At 39.9% G+C, this 21,949-nt stretch overlaps 1 protein-coding gene across 1 annotated transcript in view; it reads left to right on the plus strand.

The window, feature by feature from the left end:
• PKHD1 (PKHD1 ciliary IPT domain containing fibrocystin/polyductin) overlaps positions 1-21,949 on the plus strand; it is a 499,554-nt gene that overhangs the window by 139,883 nt on the left and 337,722 nt on the right. Inside the window, exon 37 of the mRNA XM_021665443.2 lies at positions 11,778-11,990. Within this exon, the coding sequence (XP_021521118.2) occupies positions 11,778-11,990 (213 nt within the window). The remainder of the gene's footprint in view (positions 1-11,777; positions 11,991-21,949) is intronic.

Below are 21,949 nucleotides of genomic sequence, written 5' to 3' on the forward strand. Positions count from 1 at the left end.
TTCATTATTATAGTTTCTATACAGTATTGCTGGGGTCAGGTAAAGGTAGGAAGTATGGTATTCTCATTTTTTAAATTAATAAATACTATTAGAAAAGTATTGTTAGCTTTTATGTCAAATAGTATTATGCTATAGCCAAATCATTTGTATAATATGCAGAGAATAATTATATTTGGAACCTTTTGAAAAAACAGATTGCTTGGAAAAGTGTATCAAATTGCAGGCTGGTCAAAAATGGGATCGGGTCAGTGCTAATTGAATTTTGATAAAGAGAAAGAGGAAGATTATCTGAATGAACTTGGTGGCTAGGGGGATTTTTACATGCTTGGCATAGACTTTGGGGAAAAGATGATTTTTTTTGGTCTTTTCTGTTTCTCCTTAGAAATAGCTTTCTTTTTGGGAGGCCGAGATGGGTGGATCACGAGGTCAAGAGATTGAGACCATCCTGGTCAACATGGTGAAACCCCGTCTCTACTAAAAATATAAAAGTTAGCTAGGCATGGTGGTGCGTGCCTGTAATCCCAGCTACTCAGGAGGCTGAGGCAGGAGAATTGCTTGAACCCAGGAGACGGAGGTTGCGGTGAGCCAAGATCGCACCATTGCACTCCAGCCTGGGTAACAAGAGCGAAACTCTGTCTCAAAAAAAAAAAAAAAAAGAAATAGCTTTCTTCCAGAGATTTTAAGTGACTTTTTAGAAAGCCATGGAACAGCTGAAGGCCTTGAGCACTTAAATGCCAACAGCTTTCTTGATAAAATAAGTCATGGTTTTCTGGAGATAGAAAGGAAATCAAGGTTTAGTTAGGTAGTAATAGATAATAGTAACTATAATAACAAAGGCATTTATTTATATCTCAGTGTTTGAGTTCCTTTAAATATTTCTGTGTAGTTTCACTTCCACAGATATGTTTACACTTTGTAACTAGCACAGAGTTAATTCAATTATGAGGTTACCTTAGTGAGTTTCATATTTTGTAGAAAAAGTAAAGAGTTGAGTCATAGCCTTCATCTTCTCTTATAGTCATCTGTAAAGTGGGACAATTCACTAAAAACAGCACATTTCCATTCACCTGGAGGAGCAATTCGACTTCACCATGATCGTCAGGAACTGGAAACTATATTTTACATTTTTATTTCAGTACATAGCAGGGGGACTAGAAACTAATGGTAAATGTTGGTTGAGTGACTAAGGGAATTAATCTATAATTCCAGGCTTGTATTTTCTCAGCCTGTTTTAGATGATACCCAATATCACCAGCCTGTGGACACCTCGAGCAATCGCTTAATTTGCTGATAGTAGTGATTCTCAAAATGTAGCCCCCAATCAGCAGCATTGGCATTACCTGGAAACTTACACAAACTACAGATTTGCAATCTCCACAGTAAACCTGCTCTAGGAATGAAGTCCATTAGTCTGTGTTTTAAGACATCCAAGTGACTCTGATGCATGTTCAAGTTTGAGAACTACTAGCCTAAAACAATAAAGGGAACCCCATAGAATTGTCAGGACTAGAAGCCAATTAGCCTGGCCCAACTACTCATTTCCCAAAGGCAGTGAGGCCTTTTGCAAAGAACAGTGGAAACTTGGCTGGCCACATTGAATGGGCTTATCTTGAGCATAGCATTTTTAGTTGGATGCACGGGTCTCTATCCTGCCAGAGAAATCTGTGCTGATGAAAATGGTTTCTCCCAACTGCTATTGTTTGTGGCTCTGAGTCAGTGATTTTATTTCATACATACATACATATATATATATATATATATATTCTCTATATTGCCCATTTGACTGCAGTACCAGGCTAATTAAGGAATTAGTATGTGGCATCCATTCTGGGGGAGGTGTCTGATTCTTTTCCGGCATCCTGTGAATATTTTTGCAAACACTTTCTAGTTCATATTTTCTTTTTTTAATCAGGCAGAGACATTACAATTAAAATACCGTTAAAGTGATTCTGGCAAGTATTGCAATAAGCATGTTTTTTAATTAAAGGAAGAACAGGGGGATGCATAAGCAGTATCAGCTAAAGGGGAAAATTTCTTCTGATATCTATTTTAATTGAAATTTTGAAAAATGGGAGAAACAGCAGCAGCAGCAGCAGCCTCTGCTTCTGTGTGTGTGTGTGGCTCCATCCCAGGTTGCTAGGTTTAGGTATTCTGTGCTTGATTAATTAGTAGCCAGCCAGAGAGTCCATTCCCTTTGCCCCCAATCCTTAAAGCCTGATTTATGCCTCAAATCCCCCATGAATATGTGAGGGCTCAGGCATCTATTTCCTGAGCTGCTAGTGGATAGGATTATGGAGCGTGGACTAAGCTCTTGGGGGCTCTCGTTTGCCAGCCAAATTGATTTTCCGCCTCTCTGGCCGGGGACAAGCCCACCTCGAAGGCTTCCCAGGCTCTGCTCCAGTGGATCAGGCACAAGTCTAATCCGGATCTTGCCAACAAAGGAAGCTGTGTGCATCCCTGTCACAATGCAGGTTTCTTTGGGCTGTGGATGCCTTCTCTAAATGCTCCTCTCTCCTCCTCTTCCTCACCTTCTCCCGGCTCCCGCCCCCAGAACACCACAGTGCAGTAAGGTACAGGGATATACCCCAACTCTGCCCAGATCACTCAACCAGCTCTCCTTACCCATGCAGAGCAGGATCTGTCCATCTTGAATGCATGATTGTCTATAATTCTCCAGGGAAAGGGAATTCCATAGGCTTCCCCAACTATTCATCTGACTATTTAACAATTGAGAGGTAAGAAGTGATGGGCTGCTACATTTTTTAAGAAAAAATGGTGAATGAAGATTAATTAATGTAGCAAGTTAATAAGATAGTTTACATCTCAAAATTTAGGTAGTTCAAGCTTTGAGTAAATGAATTATCTAGCTTGGTGATACAGATTGATCTAATGAGTTGGGGTTCTCAAATCCCTCCCTGGTCTTACCTCTGTTAACCTCTCATGTTTCCTCTATTTAAAAGTAGAATCACTCTCTCTGGGTTTATTTTATCACCTGACATTCACGTCCTAACCTAGCACATGCTGGCTGTGCACCCTTTCTCTCTGGATCCTCCTAAAAATGGCATTAAGGGTTTGACACACTCATCTACCTCTTTCACAGTTCTTAAGGCTCTTCCGTGAGCCTGTGTCTCTACAACCTTCTGATCCTTCAAATTCACCTAATTCTTTGATCCACTCTCAAGAATCTTGCTGCTTCCTTTCCTTATTCTAGCCTTTAAATGTTGACGGCTGATAGTTATTTCCCTACCCCTACCCACCTAATCTTTCTTCTGTTCTTACTCTACATGTCCTCCCTGGGAGACCTCATTTGCTTTGATAATTTCAACTCCTCGTCTTCAACAAGTATCAAGTGATCATTTACCACATTCTCCATGTGCCAGGCACTGTTCCAGTGAACAGTGGACAAAACAGGCCAAAATCTTGCTTTCATGGCGTTTACTTCCAGAAGGAAAACAGTCAATAAACAAAATAAGCAAATTATATTTTTTGTTAAATTTGTTTTGTACCATGGAGAAAAATGCAGCAGGAGAGGCAGATAGGGACACATTGGAGGTGGTGGTTGGGAATATTTTCACACAGCGAGAGCAAAGGTTGTGACGCAAGGCAACAAAAGGGTCAGAGTTTCAGGAGTATTGAAACAAGGGGGAGAGCAGAGGCAGATTGGGCCAGAGAGAACCAACCCTGCAGGGTTTGATAGGCTTTGACTCTAAGTGTGATGGGATCTAATGAAGAATTTTGGCAGAGTGGTAACATGATATGGTTTACATGAAAGAAGCAGTGACAACACTGAGTGTTGTTTTGGGAATTGACCCTGAGGTAGAGGATAAGGGCAGAAACAGGGAGCTGAGTTTAGATGCTGTTACAATAATCCATGGGTAAGATGAGAGTGACTTCAACAGCAGAAGTAGATGTGGAGGTGGTAAATGGTTGGGTTATAGGGGATGTTTTGAAGGTGGAATGCATAAAATTTCCTGAAGTATTGATTATGCAATGGGAGACAATGAAATTTAACTCCATGGTTTTCAGACTTAGCAATTGCAAGGATGAAGTTACCATCCATGGAAATGGGAAGGACTGAGGGAAGATTCGTGGGGCAAGACAAGGAATTCATGGATATGCATAGTTGAGAAAGTATGAGACATCCAAGTAGAGATGTTGAATAGGCAGTTGGGTATGTGAATCTTGAGCTGAAGGCACAGGCTTGGAGATATAAATTTGGGAGTCATTGACAATTAGCATGCAATGGTGTTTAAAATCTTAATGCAAGATGAGACAACTGGCATGGTCTACAGAGACTGATAAGAAAAGTGTTTAGAGAGCTGTGGCTTGGGACTCACCAAGTGTCAGGGATTGGGATGATCAGGAGGAATCAGAGAGAGGAGGCTGAGAAGGGGATGCCTAAGAAGTAAGAGGAGAACCAGGTGGGTTTATACCCAACTTACTTAATTAGAAAAATCCCATGTGCTCACTGTCATTGAGTCAATAGGGAGCTTTCTTAGGATTTGCTAAAAATGAAGACATGAGGCTGGGTGTGGTGGCTCATGCCTGTAATCCCAGCACTTTGGGAGGCCGAGGCAGGCGGATCATGAGGTCAAGAGATCGAGACCATGCTGGCCAACACGGTGAAACCCTGTCTCTACTTAAAACACAAAAAAATTAGCCAGGTGTTTGGCACGCACCTGTGGTCCCAGCTACTTGGGAGACTGAGGTGGAAGAATCACTTGAACCCAGGAGACAGAGGTTGCAGTGAGCTAAGATTGCGCCACTGCACTCCAGTCTGGTGACAGAGCAAGACTCTATCTAAAAAAAAAAAAAAAAAAAAAAAAGACATGAAAATACATATCTGGTAAAGGAAAGACAGAGGTTCTAAATAGAAGAGTTTATTCTTCAGTTCTTTTATGAGTTACTAGCATTTTTGCATTTTATGAGGTTTTCTTTAGAGATTCAATACAATGTATAGAATATAGCACACAACGAACATTTGATAGAAGGATAGAAATATTGGATTTTTTAAATGGAAATGAGAAAATGAAAGAAAGAAAAATGATGAGGCTGGGCAAGTGAGGAGAGGGAGTTTTAGGAACAGAGTGACTAAGTGTGTCAAATGTTGGTCACTCAGGAAGGGTAAGGACTGAGCATTGAGCCTTAGATTCACCAATGTGGTTGCCATCTGTGACCTTGACAGGAACAGTTTTGCAGGGTGGTCAGGTAAAGGCCTGACCGGGAGGGATTCAAAAGTCAGTGATGAAAAAGAATTGAAGATGGTGAGTATAGCCACTCTTTTGAAGACTAGTACTCTATGGTAAAATGTTTATACCTTTTTTTTTTTCTGTAAGGGGGGAAAATAGAACTGTGTATTTGTTTTCTTAAAAAAAAAACCAACAAATTATTTTGTGGTTATTACAGAGGATGACTAATTGTTGGGTTAGCCAAAAGTAGGTTTTGATGTACTTTGCAAACATTAGCTAGCTGCTAAAAGTCTCTTTTACTTCCCTTTAAAAGAAACAAAAGAGAAGTTTAATGGAAAGAGGTGATTACATGTAAAAAGTTGTGTTCATTTATTTATTTTAGAGGGAAGTAACAATAATGATGGTTGATTGATTTTTATATAATTACCCAAGGTTACTTGTGGGACATAGTCAGCTTTCATGAAAGTCATACCAAGCAATTTAAGGGTCACAGCCAAAGGCTGATTTCAGCCTTGCTCTTTATTTCAGCATTTAGAAATGGGGTCAAGCTCTATAAAGTACAGAATAAAGTCCTCCCACCGCCCTCCCATACTCAAGTAACTATCCTTTAAAGCAGCCCATTGTATATTTATTTTAACCTAATAAAGTATGAGGATGAAAATCTAGGTGCCTTGGCACAGAGATAGATTAAGAATAAACTTTATATTCTTTCACACAAAGAAGGTTTTATTTGTTTATCTAATTATTTCAGGCAAAAATAGCTGAATTCCTTATCATACTTCCTTCTAAATGTACCTAGATTGTCTTACATTTGCCACTAATAAAGCAGTGTAGGCATGCTTTTTAGCAGGAGTTAATGATGTTCATATTAATTAATTAGTCCTGTTTATCACACTCCTGACAACACAAATAATTCATTTTCTTTGGTATGAGTTTTTCTCCCTTCATTAGCATCATTGTTAGTTCCTGTCAGTAAATGACGTTTCAAAATTTCTACCAATTTATTGCAGTGTATTTAATATTTTTCTTCATGGTAAAAGGGACCAAGCCCAGGTTTATATATTTTACCACTAATCCTTGTAATCTGTTTCAAATCCTTTTTGGAATAAGGCAAGGTATATCTTCATTAACAAAATTAAAACAAATCGTGTATAAACAAGCCATAGGCAAACTTTCTTAGGTTCACACATGTTTTTCCTTAAATGTAACTCTGAGAACAACCCTAATTAATTGAAAGCTACCAAGGAAGGTTTGTGGAAATGGATAGGATCTGAGCCTTTTGGTTGGGTGGTCCTGGGTTCTAATGCTTGGTTCTGCCTATTCTGGGCTGGAATAGGTATAAAGGCCTCTTAGCCACATGCTCTGTGAAATAAAGAATGTGATCTTTGTCTCATAGACTGGTTTTGAAGGTCATTTCAGACAATATATCTACAGATTTTGGCACATGGTAAGTGCTGAATAAACAGTGGTTTTCTTGTTTTCCCTGTAGTCCTATTCGAATTCCTGACCGTGCATCTCATATCTTGCTCAAGTGAAACTCAGTGATTACTGCAGCACAGGTGGTGTCAGGAAAACATAAGCCTCATGCCTCCATTAGTGTCCCATGCACATCTGACTGCATTCTTAAAGATGTAGACATCAAGTGTTCTAGAGTTGGAAGGAACCTCAGCAAACCCATGATCCTACCTTCTACTTTGTGGATGAAAACACAGACCACTGATAGGCACTGAATAGGAGAGATTTCGGTCCTGTATAATCTGAGCCCCAGCAATTGTATGGGACTTACTGAGGGTCATTCAGAGATCAGTAGTAGACTCAGGACGGGACCCTTGATTTCGTTCCCTGCCTTCACCACTTTCTCATCCAGGTCAGTTTAGATTTCCTGACTACTTACAATGTGGGAGTCCTGTCATGCAAATCCATTTTCTACCAGTCGAATATAATTATTTGGATGTTAACGACATGTGGCTGTGAGGAAAAAATTTTAGTTAACATAAAATGTGACCTGTAGGACAGGCCACGTTTCTTCCTTCTTGTTCTCAGTGGGATTCGTGATTATTACTGAATTTCTATGTAATGACAATGAAAGGAAAAATTAAAGTCAAAATGGGTAGGGAATCCTTTGGAAGTCTGGTAAGAGTGTGGTACTACTCTGGCATTGAGCCTGTGGGCTGACCTTGCTGCTTTACCTTAGAGTATGAAATATTATATATGACATATTTCAAAAGGGGCAGTAATGGAGAGATGTTAGATGCGGATGGTCTAGCAGTGCTCAGGTGGTAGGGCACTTGTAGAAATTGACAGGTTGTAGATCTAATCACCTGATGAGTTCGTCCTGCCAGCTGCACAGACAAAATCAATTCAGTGAGACTGTAGCATTGCATGCAGTAGAGAAAGCGTTTTATTGATGCAAGGCCATCCACACCACTTGGGGGATGGGATTATTACCCAAATCAGTCTCCCCGAAGGCTCAGCCATTAGGGGTTTTCAAACATAGTTTGTTGGGCAGGGGACTAGGGTATGGGGAATATTGTTTGGTTGGGGATGAAAGCTTAGGGGTATGGAAAATAGTCCTTGTGTGCTGAGTCTTGTCTTTAGGTAAGGGCCACAGGATGGGTTGAGTCTTGAGTCATGAATCTGAGTGAAGTCAGCTGGTGATCAGAAATACAAAAGTCTAAAAAAACTCAAAAGATTAATCTTAGTTTCTACAATATTGATGTTATCTACAGGAGTAATTGGAAAAGTTGCAAATCTTGTGACCTCTGGAACAATGGCTGGTTATAGTTTAAATATGCTAAACATCTTAGCAGAATTTTGGCCCCTCTTATAATCCTAATTTTGTGGCCTTTCTTTAGTTTTACAAAGATGGTTTAATTTTGGAAAGGGCTATTATCATCCTTGCTTTAAGGTTAGACTATAAACTAAATTCCTCCCTTGGTTAGCTTGGCCTACACCTAGAAATGAGTGAAGCCAGCCAGCCTGTCGGGCTAGGAGCAAGACGGACTAAGCCATGTTAGATTTTTTCTCACTGTCAGAATCTTTGCAAGGATGGTTTCATAGCAATAATGGAGGAAGTGAAGAAGGTAAGTGTGATCATAGCCACAGAGACCATTGCTTTAAGGGTTGAATAGGTATCAGACTTTAGACCAGGGATCTATAAGAAGTATTTCAATAAATCTCACCTTAATCTTCTGAGGGTGAAATTCTTACCATACCCATTTTGCAGTTGGAGAAATGGATGCCCAGGCAGGATGTGTTGTTCTAAATTGTGGCTGAAAGAAAACGGCCCTTGAAGGAGTCTGGTCCAAGCATACATCCCATGACTGTTACTGATGGCATATGGCTTGGACTTTAGAACTGAAGAAAAGAAAGTTTGAGGAAGAGAGCTGAGGAAAACTGAAGAAAAATTAGGGAAGAAGTGGACTCCATATTTGACTATTGAGTCAAACATTTATTGGTCACTGTCTCTGCACTAAGATGGAGGTAAAGAATTGTCAATGAAAAGACTCAAACTCTGTAAAATATTTGAAGAGATTAATTCTGAGCCAAATTTGAGCGGCCATGGCCTGGGGCACATTCTCAAGAGGTCTGTACATGTGCCCATGGTGGTAAGGCTACAGCTTTGTTTTATATGCTTTAGGGAGACATAAGACATCAATCAATACATATAAGATGTACACTGGTTTGCCTTGGAAAGGTGAGACAAGTAGGGGCAGGGGCTTCCAGGTCATAGATGGATTAAAAGATTTTCTGATTGGCAGCTTGGTGGAGTTAACTTATTAATTTATCTAAAGACCTGGAATCAACAGAATAGAGTGCTTGGGTTAAGATATGTGGTTGTGGAGCTCAAGGTTTTTATTATACAGATGAAGCCTCCAGGTAGCAGGCTTCGGAGAGGATAGATTGTAAATGTTTCTTAGCAGACTTAAAAAGGTTCCAGACTCCTAGTTAGCACTTTCCTGGATCAGGGTAAAGATCCAGAAAGGGAAGGGAATTCTCTACAGAATGTAGATTTTCCCCACAAAAGACAGCTTTGCAGGGCCATTCAGGACCTGCTATCTGTCATGTGATGCTATGCTAGAGTCAGGCTGGAATTTGGTGTCTTATTGCTACAGAGTCTGTTTTGTCAGTCGTAATGTCTTTGTTCTAATGTCAATGCTGGTTAGTTGTGTCTGAATTCCAAAGGGAGTAGGGTATAATGAGGCATATCTGACACTCCCTTCCCATCATGGCCTGAACTAGTTTTACAGTTTAACTTTGGAATGCCCTTGCCTAAGAGAAGGGGTCGATTCAGTTACCCTGGGACTTAACATTTTATTTTTGGTTTATACTGTAATGACTAGTTATTTTTGCCTTTTTCTTCTCTCCCTCTTGTTTCTCCAGTGTATGTTTAACTGTTTCCAGCTGTAATTTCTGGAAAGCAACAAAAACTCAACTCAATAACTTGGCACTCAGGATTTACCGCTACATAGCAGATGAAGAGTCTTTGCTCTCCACTGCCTCTCACCAAGACTCTTTTTATTATAATAGAATCTGGCTTTGGAGCTATTTTGGATACCTTGCTCTCTCTACATCCTTTGCCCCCACTTTGCTCATTGAGACACTGTGTGGACTTATAGATTAAGTGTAAGAACAACATCGTTTCTGAGAAAATGGAAGTATGTGTGTGTGTTTGTATATAAAGGAAATAGAGGTGCTTAAATCAGAATCTCTAAAAAGATGTGTCCATTTACTCATTCACTCAACAGTTAATTGTGTATTGAGTGCCAGCTTCAACCAGCCACTTTTCTAGATACCAAGAATTTAGAAGTGAACAAAACAGATAATTCCTCTCAGGAAGCATGCATTCTGGTGGAGAGAGGGCAGAAAATAAACCCATAAATATATAATATGCCTGATATCAAGTATTATAAAGAAAAAGACATTTAGGCAAGGGGCTAGGGTGTGCTATTTTATATAGGCTGGAGAGGGAAGGCCTTGGTGAGAAGTTAACATTTGAATAGAAACAAGGGAGAACGAGCCATGGGACTATCAGAACATTCTGATAATTCCGATAACATTCTAGATATTTCTGATATTTCTCATAATTCTTATTCATGGGAATATCAGAAGAATATTCCAGAGGGAAGAGCTCATGCATAGGCCCTCAGGCCTGTTTAAGAACTAACAGGCAGTCCAGTAAGTATGGAGTATATGCGTGAACAGGTGAGTTTTAGAAAATGATATTAGAGAGGTACTGGAGGTTGGGTAGTAAATCATGAGGGACCTTTTGTTGCCCGATATAAGGACTCTGACTTCTATTCTGAGTGAGATGGGAAACTATTGTTGGATTTAGAAAAGAGGACCTCTGGCGTGTCGGATATAAAGACACAACTCTGACTCCTTTGTTACAGGACGGAAGAGTCTAATCTGGTGCTTTTGCAAATGACTCGCAGGAGGAAGATGGACTTAATAGCTTATTGAAGTTAAAATGTTTATTCATATGGGATGCTTTAATTATTTTGACATTATTGAGAAAATTCTATGTAAAATATAAATATTCTGAATCCTTTTGAAGAAACATGTTATAAAGATGAAAATATCTTTTTAATTTTTAAATTATTTAATATCACAATACAAAATAATTCTATTGTTAACTAATACTGTTGTGTTACTGAAAATTTGGACATCAGAGCAAAGTGGTATATGTATCAGTTAAGGTTATCTGATTGCCAATAAGGGAACTCAACTTTTCTTTTAAAAATGATATTTATTGGGAAGGCGTTGGGTAACCTGCTAATCAATGGAAAACAGTCTGAAAAATCAGGAACAGAAATACATAGGAATCAAAGCATTTGATGCGAGTAGGGGGTGGTGGGACAGGTAGGGAGATTGGCAGGTGGGTGTCTCAGAAGCAGGTGTTCTTCTCTGGCTCTTTAGAATGCCACCACTGGAACTGAGTCTAAACATTTCCTACCTCTCTTCCCCTTTGCTCCATATTTCTCTTAATGCCTGAGTATGTGACTCCAGTCATGGTAGGATAAGATGTCTTGCTTGACAGTCCCACTCAGCAATAGTCAATGCGCAGAGCAATATCTCAAGGAAATTAGTGTCTGTTAACAAAAGAAAGTATAATGGATGCTGGTCAGCTAAAATGCTACAAATGCCACAGTGTTAGCCCCAGTTACATTTCCTTTCACTATAATTCTTACAATTTTGGCACATCTTCTTTTATCCATATTTCTTGTATATGTCCCAGTTTTTTTTTTAATTTAATTTTATGTGTTGTTAAATGGTAAAGTTGGTAGTCTTTTCATACATTATTTAACCATTCCTAAATTGCCCAACATTTAGATTATTGTTATGAAAATGTAATAAATAAAGCAGCAGAGAATAGTAATAGCTAATCTAAGCTGGCTGAATAATAGTACTTCCACTCCTGGATATCTGGTCTACCCTACTGTGCTTCTACAAGAGATAGAGCAAGATGAAATAAGCCTACATTCCAGCAGAAGTATTTAAATGAAGGGGATTTCATTAGGCATTGAAACTGACAAAACAGTAAGCCTTATTCTCCCAAGGACTGACAATTTTTTCTTTGTCCATTAGGGGGCAAGCTGATTTTCCTGGCCCCAGGACCCATCGAGCTCAGGGCGCATGCCATCCTTGTTTCTGACGGTGGAGAGCTCCGGATTGGATCCAAAGACAAGCCATTCCAAGGCAGAGCTCAGATCACACTCTATGGAAGTTCCCACTCAACTCCCTTCTTTCCCTATGGAGTCAAGTTCCTGGCTGTGAGGAATGGAACTCTTTCCCTGCATGGTGAGTGAGGCAATTGATCAGAGGAAATGAAGTAGAGCTGTGTCTAGCAATGGAAACTGATAAAATTATTTAAAAGTCTTTGATGATAGTTGCTGAGCCAACCAGGTCAGTTAGAGCATGGTACTGTTTCCTTAAATAGCAAGTATAACCGTTATGTTTTCGGTGGCAGATTATACTACAGTTCCCAATTATTTTCTCCCTTTCCTGTAAGAGGATTGTATAAACTTCCACCCACTGTTAGGTGACTTTCAGTGCCTTCTTGTGGGTGGACCACAGTTCCCAGCCCCTTTGCAAGAGCAGACTTAGCCTTGGAGTTGTCAGGGGAATGCGAGCAGAAATGGTAGACTACATGGCCAGGGGAAGGTTTTAAGACCTGTTATGATGCTTTAGCCATTTCGTTATCTTCCTGCCACTTGAGAATAGCCTGTCCCAGATAGGGGCAGTTCCTTCAGCTTAGAACCTGAATGAAGACAACACAGGGCAGTGCTGCAGCTGACCTACTGCTCTCATGTACTTGGGTGAGAAATAAGCCTCTGTCGTAAGCCACTGAGATTTGCGTTTGTAATTGCAGCATAACCTCGTGAAAACTGACTGATACAATTACTTAGCATGTACTGATATCTCTCGACATGCAGTAGTCTGGTATCCCAAATCAAATGCAGACAACCTCATTTAGTTATTGAACCTCTTCCTGTCTCCTCCCACCCCCTATCCCATGAACAGGGTTTAATTACAGTTCTGCTTAGAATCCTCTTACGGACAGGGGGCGTGTTTAAGGATTCCTAGGAGAAAACGGATTAGGCTACTGTGTGTTTCCGCTCCAACTTTATTTGCCTTCTGATCATCAAATTCCACTTTGCAAAATGGACGTTTTTTCCCCCTTGAGATTCAGGAAATTACTAAATGTGCCAGGATAATCCTTATTAACAACTGTAAAATGTCAGTATAAAAAAATGAGTAAGCATATTTCAGTGGGCGTTTATATGCTTTTGGTTGCATAGCATGAGCCAGAGGCAGATCAAAAATGTGGGCTCCAGATAGTGACTCCATCTCCAGAAAACATAATGTCTACATTGATATTTCTATATTGGCATCACAAAATAACCCACTTATCATAGGATAATTGCCCTAGATGTGGGCATGGAGCTGTGCCGAGGAGTCTGCCATTTTTCTCTGTCCAGACTCTGTGTCATACCAACCACAGACCCCAATCATTGTCTATCAAAAAGCACTCTCATTCCTCTTTTGGCTTGCTATAAGAGGAAGCAAGACCTTTCCCTTATGCCCACAGTGTTGACTGCAGGCTATCCAGTGTGCTACACACTGGGCATCAAATTTTGTGAGGTTAAAAATACTCTATAACTCATTGGACAGAAATTCAAAATGCTTACTCTATTGATTCTATCATCAACTTTCAAGAGACCCTTTCTCCTCCTATCTTCATCAGCAAGCGCCCACACTGATTTTGTAGCCCAGGATCTATTCCATGTCAGCCATGGTTTTCAAATATTTGCTCTAGCCCAATGGCCTCTTAAGCCACCAACCCAATGTGCTGCTTTTTACCACTAAAAAAAACGCAGCTAGGGAACAAGTTGGTATATATTTGTGGTTCAGCCAGCCCATAGATGGTCCAGAGGACCCTGAAGCTTAGGAGGAATCCTAAGCTTTGAGAACTACTGTCCTATATGATGCAGATAGCACAACTTTTACTGCAAATGGGAATTCAAATGAGGAAAAGTAAAAACTCTCCTAATTCTTTTATTCTGACTCTTTCATTCCAAGCTCATCTAATTCTCATGCTCTAGAGTGAAGAATCAGTGAGAGAGCTCATAAATGTACCTTTTGTGCCTGTATTTTAAATGTATCCTGTGTTTGTAAGCCTTTGTGATTAAGCAAATGTCAAGAAAATCCCTAATGCCATCGGTTATAGTCAATATGGGACAATTCAAGCAAAGTAAATGCCTCTAATATGTTTTGAAAATTCTGAAAGTTAAGAAAAAATGTTGCTACTCCAGCCATCTGATGTTACTGGATATTGAGAATGGGACCTTGTTTTTCTCTGCTTTCCTCATTTTCATCTCCTCCTTTCTCTTACTTTCCCCTCCCTCTCCTTTATTCTCCTTCTCCTTCCTCTCTCTTTCTCCCCGTTTCCCCATATTCCCAGATTAGGCCATTTTCAAAACTGTTTAAACATTCCCCAAAGCGTTTAAGACGGAGAACTGACTAGGATCTCACCTGAATCACAGAGCTTGCCCATTGAACACAGGCAAAGATCAAGCCATTTCCTGTCTGATGTGCTTCTGCAACATCTCATGCGTGTGAAAGAAATACTATGTAGAAAAGAACTCAGCCATTTAGGTGAGAGGGATTCCCTTCCTGATGTATCTGTCAGAGAATCACAGTCCCACTTGCAGCTCATCAATTCTCTCCTGTCACTTCTCCCTCACCACCTGAGGTCTCAGACAGATTTTCCCCTCCAGCATGGTGGTATATCATGGCTAAAATCATTACATAATTTCACTGGCCTTTTGCTAGGGCCAGAGGTGGGTCTGGTGACACCGGGGCTTTAGGAAAAAGCTAATTTTCTTTCACTGTCACGTATGCAAAATAGTGAGCAACTTGATTTACTGCTTTGCACCCAGGAAGTCCCTAATGACCCAGCATTCACTCAGCTTCCCAGGATAATGTAGTGAGGGTATTTACCAACTTTGGTGCACAGAAGACCCTTTTGGGGAGATTTTTGTAAATCTAGATTTTTGGACCCGGGAATGTACATGTGATGTGACTCAGGTGACCCATTGACTACACTAGGAGAAACACTGGTTCTAGTGGTTAAACGAATTGGAATCAGAAACGGGCCCAGTTCTGCCACATATCAACTTTGACCTTCAACAGATCTTTAAAAAATCTGAAAAACACAGTTCCACTTCATACACTTACTGCTTATGAAGTGCTCCGGAGTGTTGGGCACACAAAACACAGTGTTAGCTATTGCTCTTTTGATTATATATATATATTTTTTCCAAAAGCACTGAGTACCCAGTGCTGATTAGCACATGATTCTTTTAGGGGTGAGAAAATGTGGGGCATGATGGTGGTGGGGGTGTATGTCTCAAAATCTACCTAGAGATTTTTCTCCTTATTAATTTTCTTATCTATCTCTTTTCATCAGAATAACAGAAAAGTTTTAGCTTTGGAGATCATGTGGTAACAACATTCCCAGGCATCTTCTGTTCTCCTCCCACCATCCAGTCAACACCTTTAGATTTTAATCTCTCTTGGTGAAGCTGCTTCCCAGCCGTGGATAACCACCATTCCTGGGTGTGGTTACAATAAAGACTTCTTAGAAACTATTTGCATGGGTTCCAGTGTAGTCAGAAGCAGGGCACTGCCCTGCAAACGGGGCCCTTGGCAGACATTTGGTTTCTAATATTCAGCAGCATGTGGGCCAATGGATTCTAATTTAACTCCAGCTCAGGTCCTACGGAATCACACAAATGGTCTGCATGTCAGTCTAGTCGCTTTCCCACCTTCTGCCTCCATCTCATTCTTCATTATTGCCCTTGAAATCCTTCTGCTCCAGTTGATTTTTATCTTAGATTAAAATCACTAAGCAAACAGGCTTTGGTGTTCAGCTGTCACAAAGCAAGATGGAGTTGAAAGCACGTTTCATGTATTTCTTTGAATGTAGAAAAAAATACCACACCCTCATACACTCACATACAGACACCTGCACATACACACCCACACTCAGCACTGTCTTTTCTGTTTCTGTTTGTTTGGGAGTAGATGGGGACAGGTTCTGAGTTGCTGATGGAGTTCAGATGGTTTAGTAACTCTGTCAGCTGCTCACTTGGATGCGTTAATATGACTAAAGGGTCTCAGGATTCCTCCAGTGTGGCAGTCTGGGGTTTGGGTAGCTGTAGTCAATAAGGAAATTTCACTCTTGCCTTTTGCCTTCATCACTTTGTCTGCCAATCCAGGTTCACCATCCAAACTGAGTGCCAATCACTTGTCACTCTTCAAGGGGGTTGCTGTCAGCCTGGGCAACTTAAATTTTTGACAGTGTAATTACGGCTCTTGCTTCCACAGTGGGAATCTGAGCAGGATGGTGGAACTTTTATTGATTGTTCAGCAGGGAAATTTATCAATGTCTCTCACTTCATTTCCAGTTCCTCCCTGAGAAATTTGGCTGACAATTTCTTAGGAGAAAAACAGTCTCATGGCCTTGACTAGACTTCTGTCTTTGTCCTTTTCAAGAAATTACAAGATACAGGCATTAAATATAAATGGAAATTCCTGAGAAAAACCAGTATGTGGGGCATGATTGAAGAAAGCGTGAGTGTAGTTGCAAGGAACATAAGCATTTGGTAGGAATAAATAAAAAAAAGCAGTGGTCTAAATAAGCAAGCTTAGATATGGTTTGTTTTCCTTCTAAAAGTACCAAGTGTCTGCATGTAAATTCTATGATTTTTATGAGAACTGTGTTATGTGAACTATTTTGTAGTTGCTAGAGTATCAGTCTGTCTTTAAGCATGGTATAAAGTGCATGGAACAGGCGCTTGTGTGGGAGTATGTTTCCGGTCAGTGGTTTTCATATTGTGCTCCACAAAATCCAAATGTTTCCTGGAGGGGATTCGGGGGTTCCACAAACAATGAATATTGGAGGTCAAGAGATAAAGGTTTAAATTGCTCTAATAATTGATTTATTGCTTTTATCTCTGTTACATATTTGTATTCAAAGTAATAGTGCATTGGAAGACAGAGTTCCACTGTTGTTAAAATTGTGATTAAAAAACTTTACTAGGTCATTCTTTTAACTGTGGTATATGGATCCTTTTGAGGTGTCCTGGGCCGCTCTGCATGATTCCTATTTCCCCGTGACTGATTTAGCTCTGGGACATTTTCTATAAAGTCTGTTCTTTGATGTAGGATGAAACTTTCTAGAGCCCGTTTTCATGTCATAACAGTTTCTCTTATCCAACAATATATTTTTTAAATCTCTACTCTCTCGTCATCTGATTAAGAGTCTCCAGTGCTGTCTTCTCTTGTCCCACTCCTTACTTATTTCTTTTAGATCATAATTCCTCTCTTCTGTCTCTCATTCCCTTGGGATAGATACAAACCAGAGCTATGACATGGCATTTTTATATGTAGCTTTGTTACTGTTAAATTGTTTGGTTTTAGGGGACAGAAGTGCACTGCAAACAAACTTAGAACTAAGGATTTCTGAACTTTTGTAATCAAAATGCAAGATGGAGAGAAAGACAATGGCCTTAGTCATGACTGCTTTCAGGGGTCTGAATGTCTGCAGAACTCACCCCTCCGTCTCTTACCCCAGCTGTCTCTGCATGTATTGACTTCACTCTCTCCTACCCCTTATTGCCTTCTTCTATATGGTTATTGATATTTCCCGATTTCATGTGGACTTTAATTTTTTACTACCAAAGAAAGGAACTCCGTGTTCTTTTAAAAAAATAACCAGGGAAGGCCTCCCAAAGTCCTACCTAGCAGACTGTTACCTAGCAGACTAAGGACTGCACTTGGTGCCTGGGGGAAAGTGCACTGACTGTCCAAGCTCAGGTCACCTTTTCACTCCTTTACCAACTGTCAAGGCCAGGAATGCAAGGCCATGTAAAGAGATGCAGCTCTGCCTTGACCAGGGAGGCTAGGGCGGTGTGGGATATGTGTGTGTATGTATATGACTGTGCATGCATGTGTATGTTTGTATGTTTTTGTGCATGTGTATTTTGAGAAGCTGTTCACCAAAAGAGATGATGGCAACCAGATCCAGAAAGAAGAGATGCAGGGAAGACAAAACCATAGGTGTCCTCTGAGCGAGTTAAACTAAAACCTTTGGCTTTGACTTCTGTTTCAGTCTGAAATCTCAAGGTGACTGAAACTCATAAACAGAAATATTCAAATATAGTACAATATCGTTGTACAAACTCAACATGTAAAGTTAATGTATAAATACTTAGGCTGCATTTAGGCTGAATAAAACAAGTGTGTGAGATCAGGCAAACAAAAATCCTCATTAAGTTACTAGTAAGGATCCCACCAAATAGAAGAAGTTAAAAATATATATTATTGAAAACTTTTGCTGTGATTGAGCCCCAAATTTTAAAAATCTCAATGTTGCTCCCAATTTTAAAAGCTTTATCCCAAGGTCTTAGGAAATCTCATTTTCTGTGGATTTTTTTTTTTTTTCTTCTCGTGAACTGTGGATTTTCTCAATATTGAAGAGCTTCTCTGCTTTCTCCTAGCACTTATCACCACATGTGATTTCATGGGAAACTTGAGCTGATGTGGTGCGTAAATTTGCCACAGGGTTGTGCAAATGCAAGAGATGGATTTTTAGGGATGTTTGGTAGATGCAAACCTTCCAGACAGAAGTCTGACTCAGACTAGATGTTATTTTACTGTAGTCACTACCTTCATCTATATTCTGTTGGATCCCTTTTCTTGTCCTGTAACAAAACCTTGGGTACCAATGGCTTTCTAGTTGTTTTCAGATATTGAAAATACCAGCCCTAATTAATCTAGTTTAAAAGCTTAGTATCCTATTCATTTAATGTTCCCTTCCTCACCCTTAAAGCTTCAACTTGAGGCACTTGGGGTGGTAGGGCCTGCTCCCTCACTCTTCCTCTAATCCTTCTTATTTCATATTCTCAGTGTTGGGGCAGATGGAAGAGGTAAGGTAAGAAGTTTACCAAGCTTAGTACTTAACAGTGCACCTATATCCTCTGTTATGTGTTGCTTCCTCTCTGAATGTGTCTCCCTCCTAAGATGCCTGCATGAAATCACTGGAGTCTAGTGGGAGGCCTTTCCACTCCACAGTTTCCTAATGTGGAAGCCCCACCTGGGTTTGCAGTCCCCTTAGCATCCACCTTGGGGGTTGGTCTTAGGTGGAGTACTAGGAAGTTAGTTCTAGCTAAGCTATCTTCCCTAGAATTCAGCTATCCAGAGGAAACTTATAAATCCACATGAAAGATGTTCCACTTATCGCCCCTTTCTCTGCTCTGCTCTTTCTCTCTCTGTTTTCCCTGCTTAGATAGGCATGAGCAGCTGAGCAAATAGGCTGCATATGCAGACATTCAACCTGGGAAAAATAAGCTAGTCTCTCCTTCTTACAGGTCACTCTATGATTGATGCTTATGCAGCCCTCTTGCTTTGCTTAATAAGAGAGAAGTAGTTTCATGTCTTGTTCTATAGGAAGGAGAGGAAAGGCCAGGGTCAGCTCACCCAGGTTGATGGCTCATCCCCATCTCTCAGGATTCCTTTGAATCTCCTTGTTTTTGGTCATTCATAAATGATGAGGTGCACTCTGTTCCAGGGATTACAAAAATGGCAGAGTTAAATTGGCTTTCTTTTAATAATCCCCAAAAAGATGTTTCCTCCCTGTCTGTGGCTTCCCTATAATGTGGGGTGCTTATCATTTCCTGGTCCCATGCATGTGTCCTCCTGGTAGGTTCTGGAGGAGCAGAAGTCCCACTCAGCAACCTGTTATGTATGTAAAAAGGGTCCCCTAGAGGGATGTGGGGTTGCAGGGGAGAGCAACTGTTGTTTTATGGTTGTGGTGTGGCTTTGTTTTGTTGGTTTTTATTTAGGACTGGGAAGGAAGGAAGATTAGATAGAGGGGAGGAATGGAGAAAGGATGATGAGGAAAATTAAAAATGTATTTATTGCTTTTTATAATCTTAAATTTAAACAAGCTTTAATACGTGTTTGGGTTCTGGTAACTGGTGTGTTGTGGTAGATCATAATTACATAGTTGAGTTAACACCATCAAGTGTGGTCCTAGTGTACTTGAAACCCTAGTGTGGTAGGACACAGCCAGTGACTGATGAGTGGGCCTCCCTTTTGAGCAGATGAAGATCGACCCTTGGCTCTATGTCCTCTAAAATGTAACCAACACCAGCAACAAAAAATAAGATAAGGTTTTTTTTTCTTTTCTGTCGAACAATACTTCAAAAAAGTCTAAAATAACACTGTATAACCATTCTATTCACAGTGGTAGAAATGTATCGGCTAAAATCTCATTGATATGGACAAGAGTAACCTTGGAACAGTCTTTAAGAAAGGGTTCCTTAAATTAATAGTATAAACCACACTTTAGGGAACTTGTTTAAACACATTTAAGTGAACATGCTGTTTTTAAGATCTTTTAATTTTAGGGGTTTGCATGTAAATGTATACTGCTAATTAGAAATGAGTTCTAGCTATTCAATAATCCAAGTACAGCAGGAACCCCACTTAGAAACACATTGTAAGGTACTTGAAGTTTCTATATATACTTGAAAGTGTTGGCATTAGTCAAGTCTTTTTTTGGTTTAAAGTGACAGAAAACCCAATTCAAACAAAAAAAAAGAGCATTTATTACCTCATATAACTGAAAAAAACTTGAGGCACAGCTGAGTCCAGGTGCTCCAATGAAGTCATTAAGATTTTGTTTCTCTGCAACTCTTGATTCTGCTTTCCCCTCAGTTGGCTTCATTTTCAGTCAAACTCTGCCCTCATGGAGGCAGAAATGGGAGTCCTGTGGCTCCAGATGAAAGAGAACGCCTCTTTCCCAATGGCTGTTCCACCTCTGAGCAAATTTCAACATTTCCCCATCACCATTTCACATCTCTTCTGTTTCTTCCTTCTTAGCTTTTAATATTATTTAATGTATTATGTATGGTTTATTTACCACTTTTTTGTAGTTATCTTATTGCCTCTTCCAGAAGAATATATACATCATGAGGTGCAAGGATTTTCTTTTATTTTTTTAAATTTGCGTTGCCTAGAACAGTGCCTGGACTCATAATATGCTTTTAAAAATATTTTTTTGCTTGAATAAGTGAATGAAAAGCTTGAGAAAAAGCCTCGGGATTAACTTTGTCTCCATTTGATTTATAATCCATTAGAGAGAGAGAGAGAGGAAGAGAGAGAGAAAGAGGGAGGGAGAGAAACAGAGAGAGAGAGAAAAAAAGTAGATAGAGAGTCCGTCTAAAGGCGTAAGAACCAGGAGGACCCATGGTGTAAGTTGTAGTGTGAAAGTCAGCAAACTGGAGATCCAGGAAGAGCCTATGCTTCAGTCCAAGTGTGAAAACCAGATAAGACCAATGTCTCAGTTCAAGTTACTCCATACTTAGCCTTTTTGTTCTATTTAGGCCTTCAGCTGATTGGATAAGGCTCATCTACATTAAGGAAGGCAATTTTCTTTACTCAGTTTACTGATTCAAATGTTAATGACATCTAGAAATACCTACCTACATGCACACACACACACACAGAACAATTAACATTTGGCCAAAGGTCTGGATACCCTGTAGCCCAGTCAAGTTGATGCACAAAATTAACCATCACAGTCACTAAAGAAAACCTCATAACTGACTCTGTATCATATTTTAGACACACGAAGATTTAAAGCCTCTCAATTGACACAAAGCTTCTCAAGGGAAAGAAGCTAGCTCCAAGGTTCATCTTTTCCTTTAAGAATTTCTATAGTTTCCATTTTCCTGCTAGGATATGAGGATCTTTGCTGGCATTCTGCATCTTCTCTAGATGAGCTTGACTTTGCTCAGTCATGGAATATTCACTCACTCATCTTCCTCCAGGTAAGTGTGAAGAGCCTGGGTTCTGGAAGTAGACTGCTTGATCCAAATCCCATTTCTACCATGAACTAGCTAGTGGCCCTTGAAAAAACTCTTCAGTGTTTAGGTTCCCACATCTATAAAATGGACATTATTTTAAGACATTTCTCATATTTGTTATATGGTTTAAATGAAACATGTAAAGTACTTATCACAATGACAGATGTTGATCAACTACTCAATAAACATCAGTTATTATCATTGTTATTATGTGTCTACACTTTTGATTTGGTAAAGTTGCCCCATTATTAGTCTAAGGATGGGTCAGTGTTTACTGTTTTCCATTAATTTCTCAGCTAGAAACCTGGTTGTCATTCTTGA

Source organism: Aotus nancymaae, unplaced genomic scaffold (genome assembly GCF_030222135.1).
Source record: "Aotus nancymaae isolate 86718 unplaced genomic scaffold, 86718_ANA_hifiasm-v0.15.2.pri h1tg000040l, whole genome shotgun sequence".
Lineage (NCBI taxonomy): Eukaryota > Metazoa > Chordata > Mammalia > Primates > Aotidae > Aotus > Aotus nancymaae.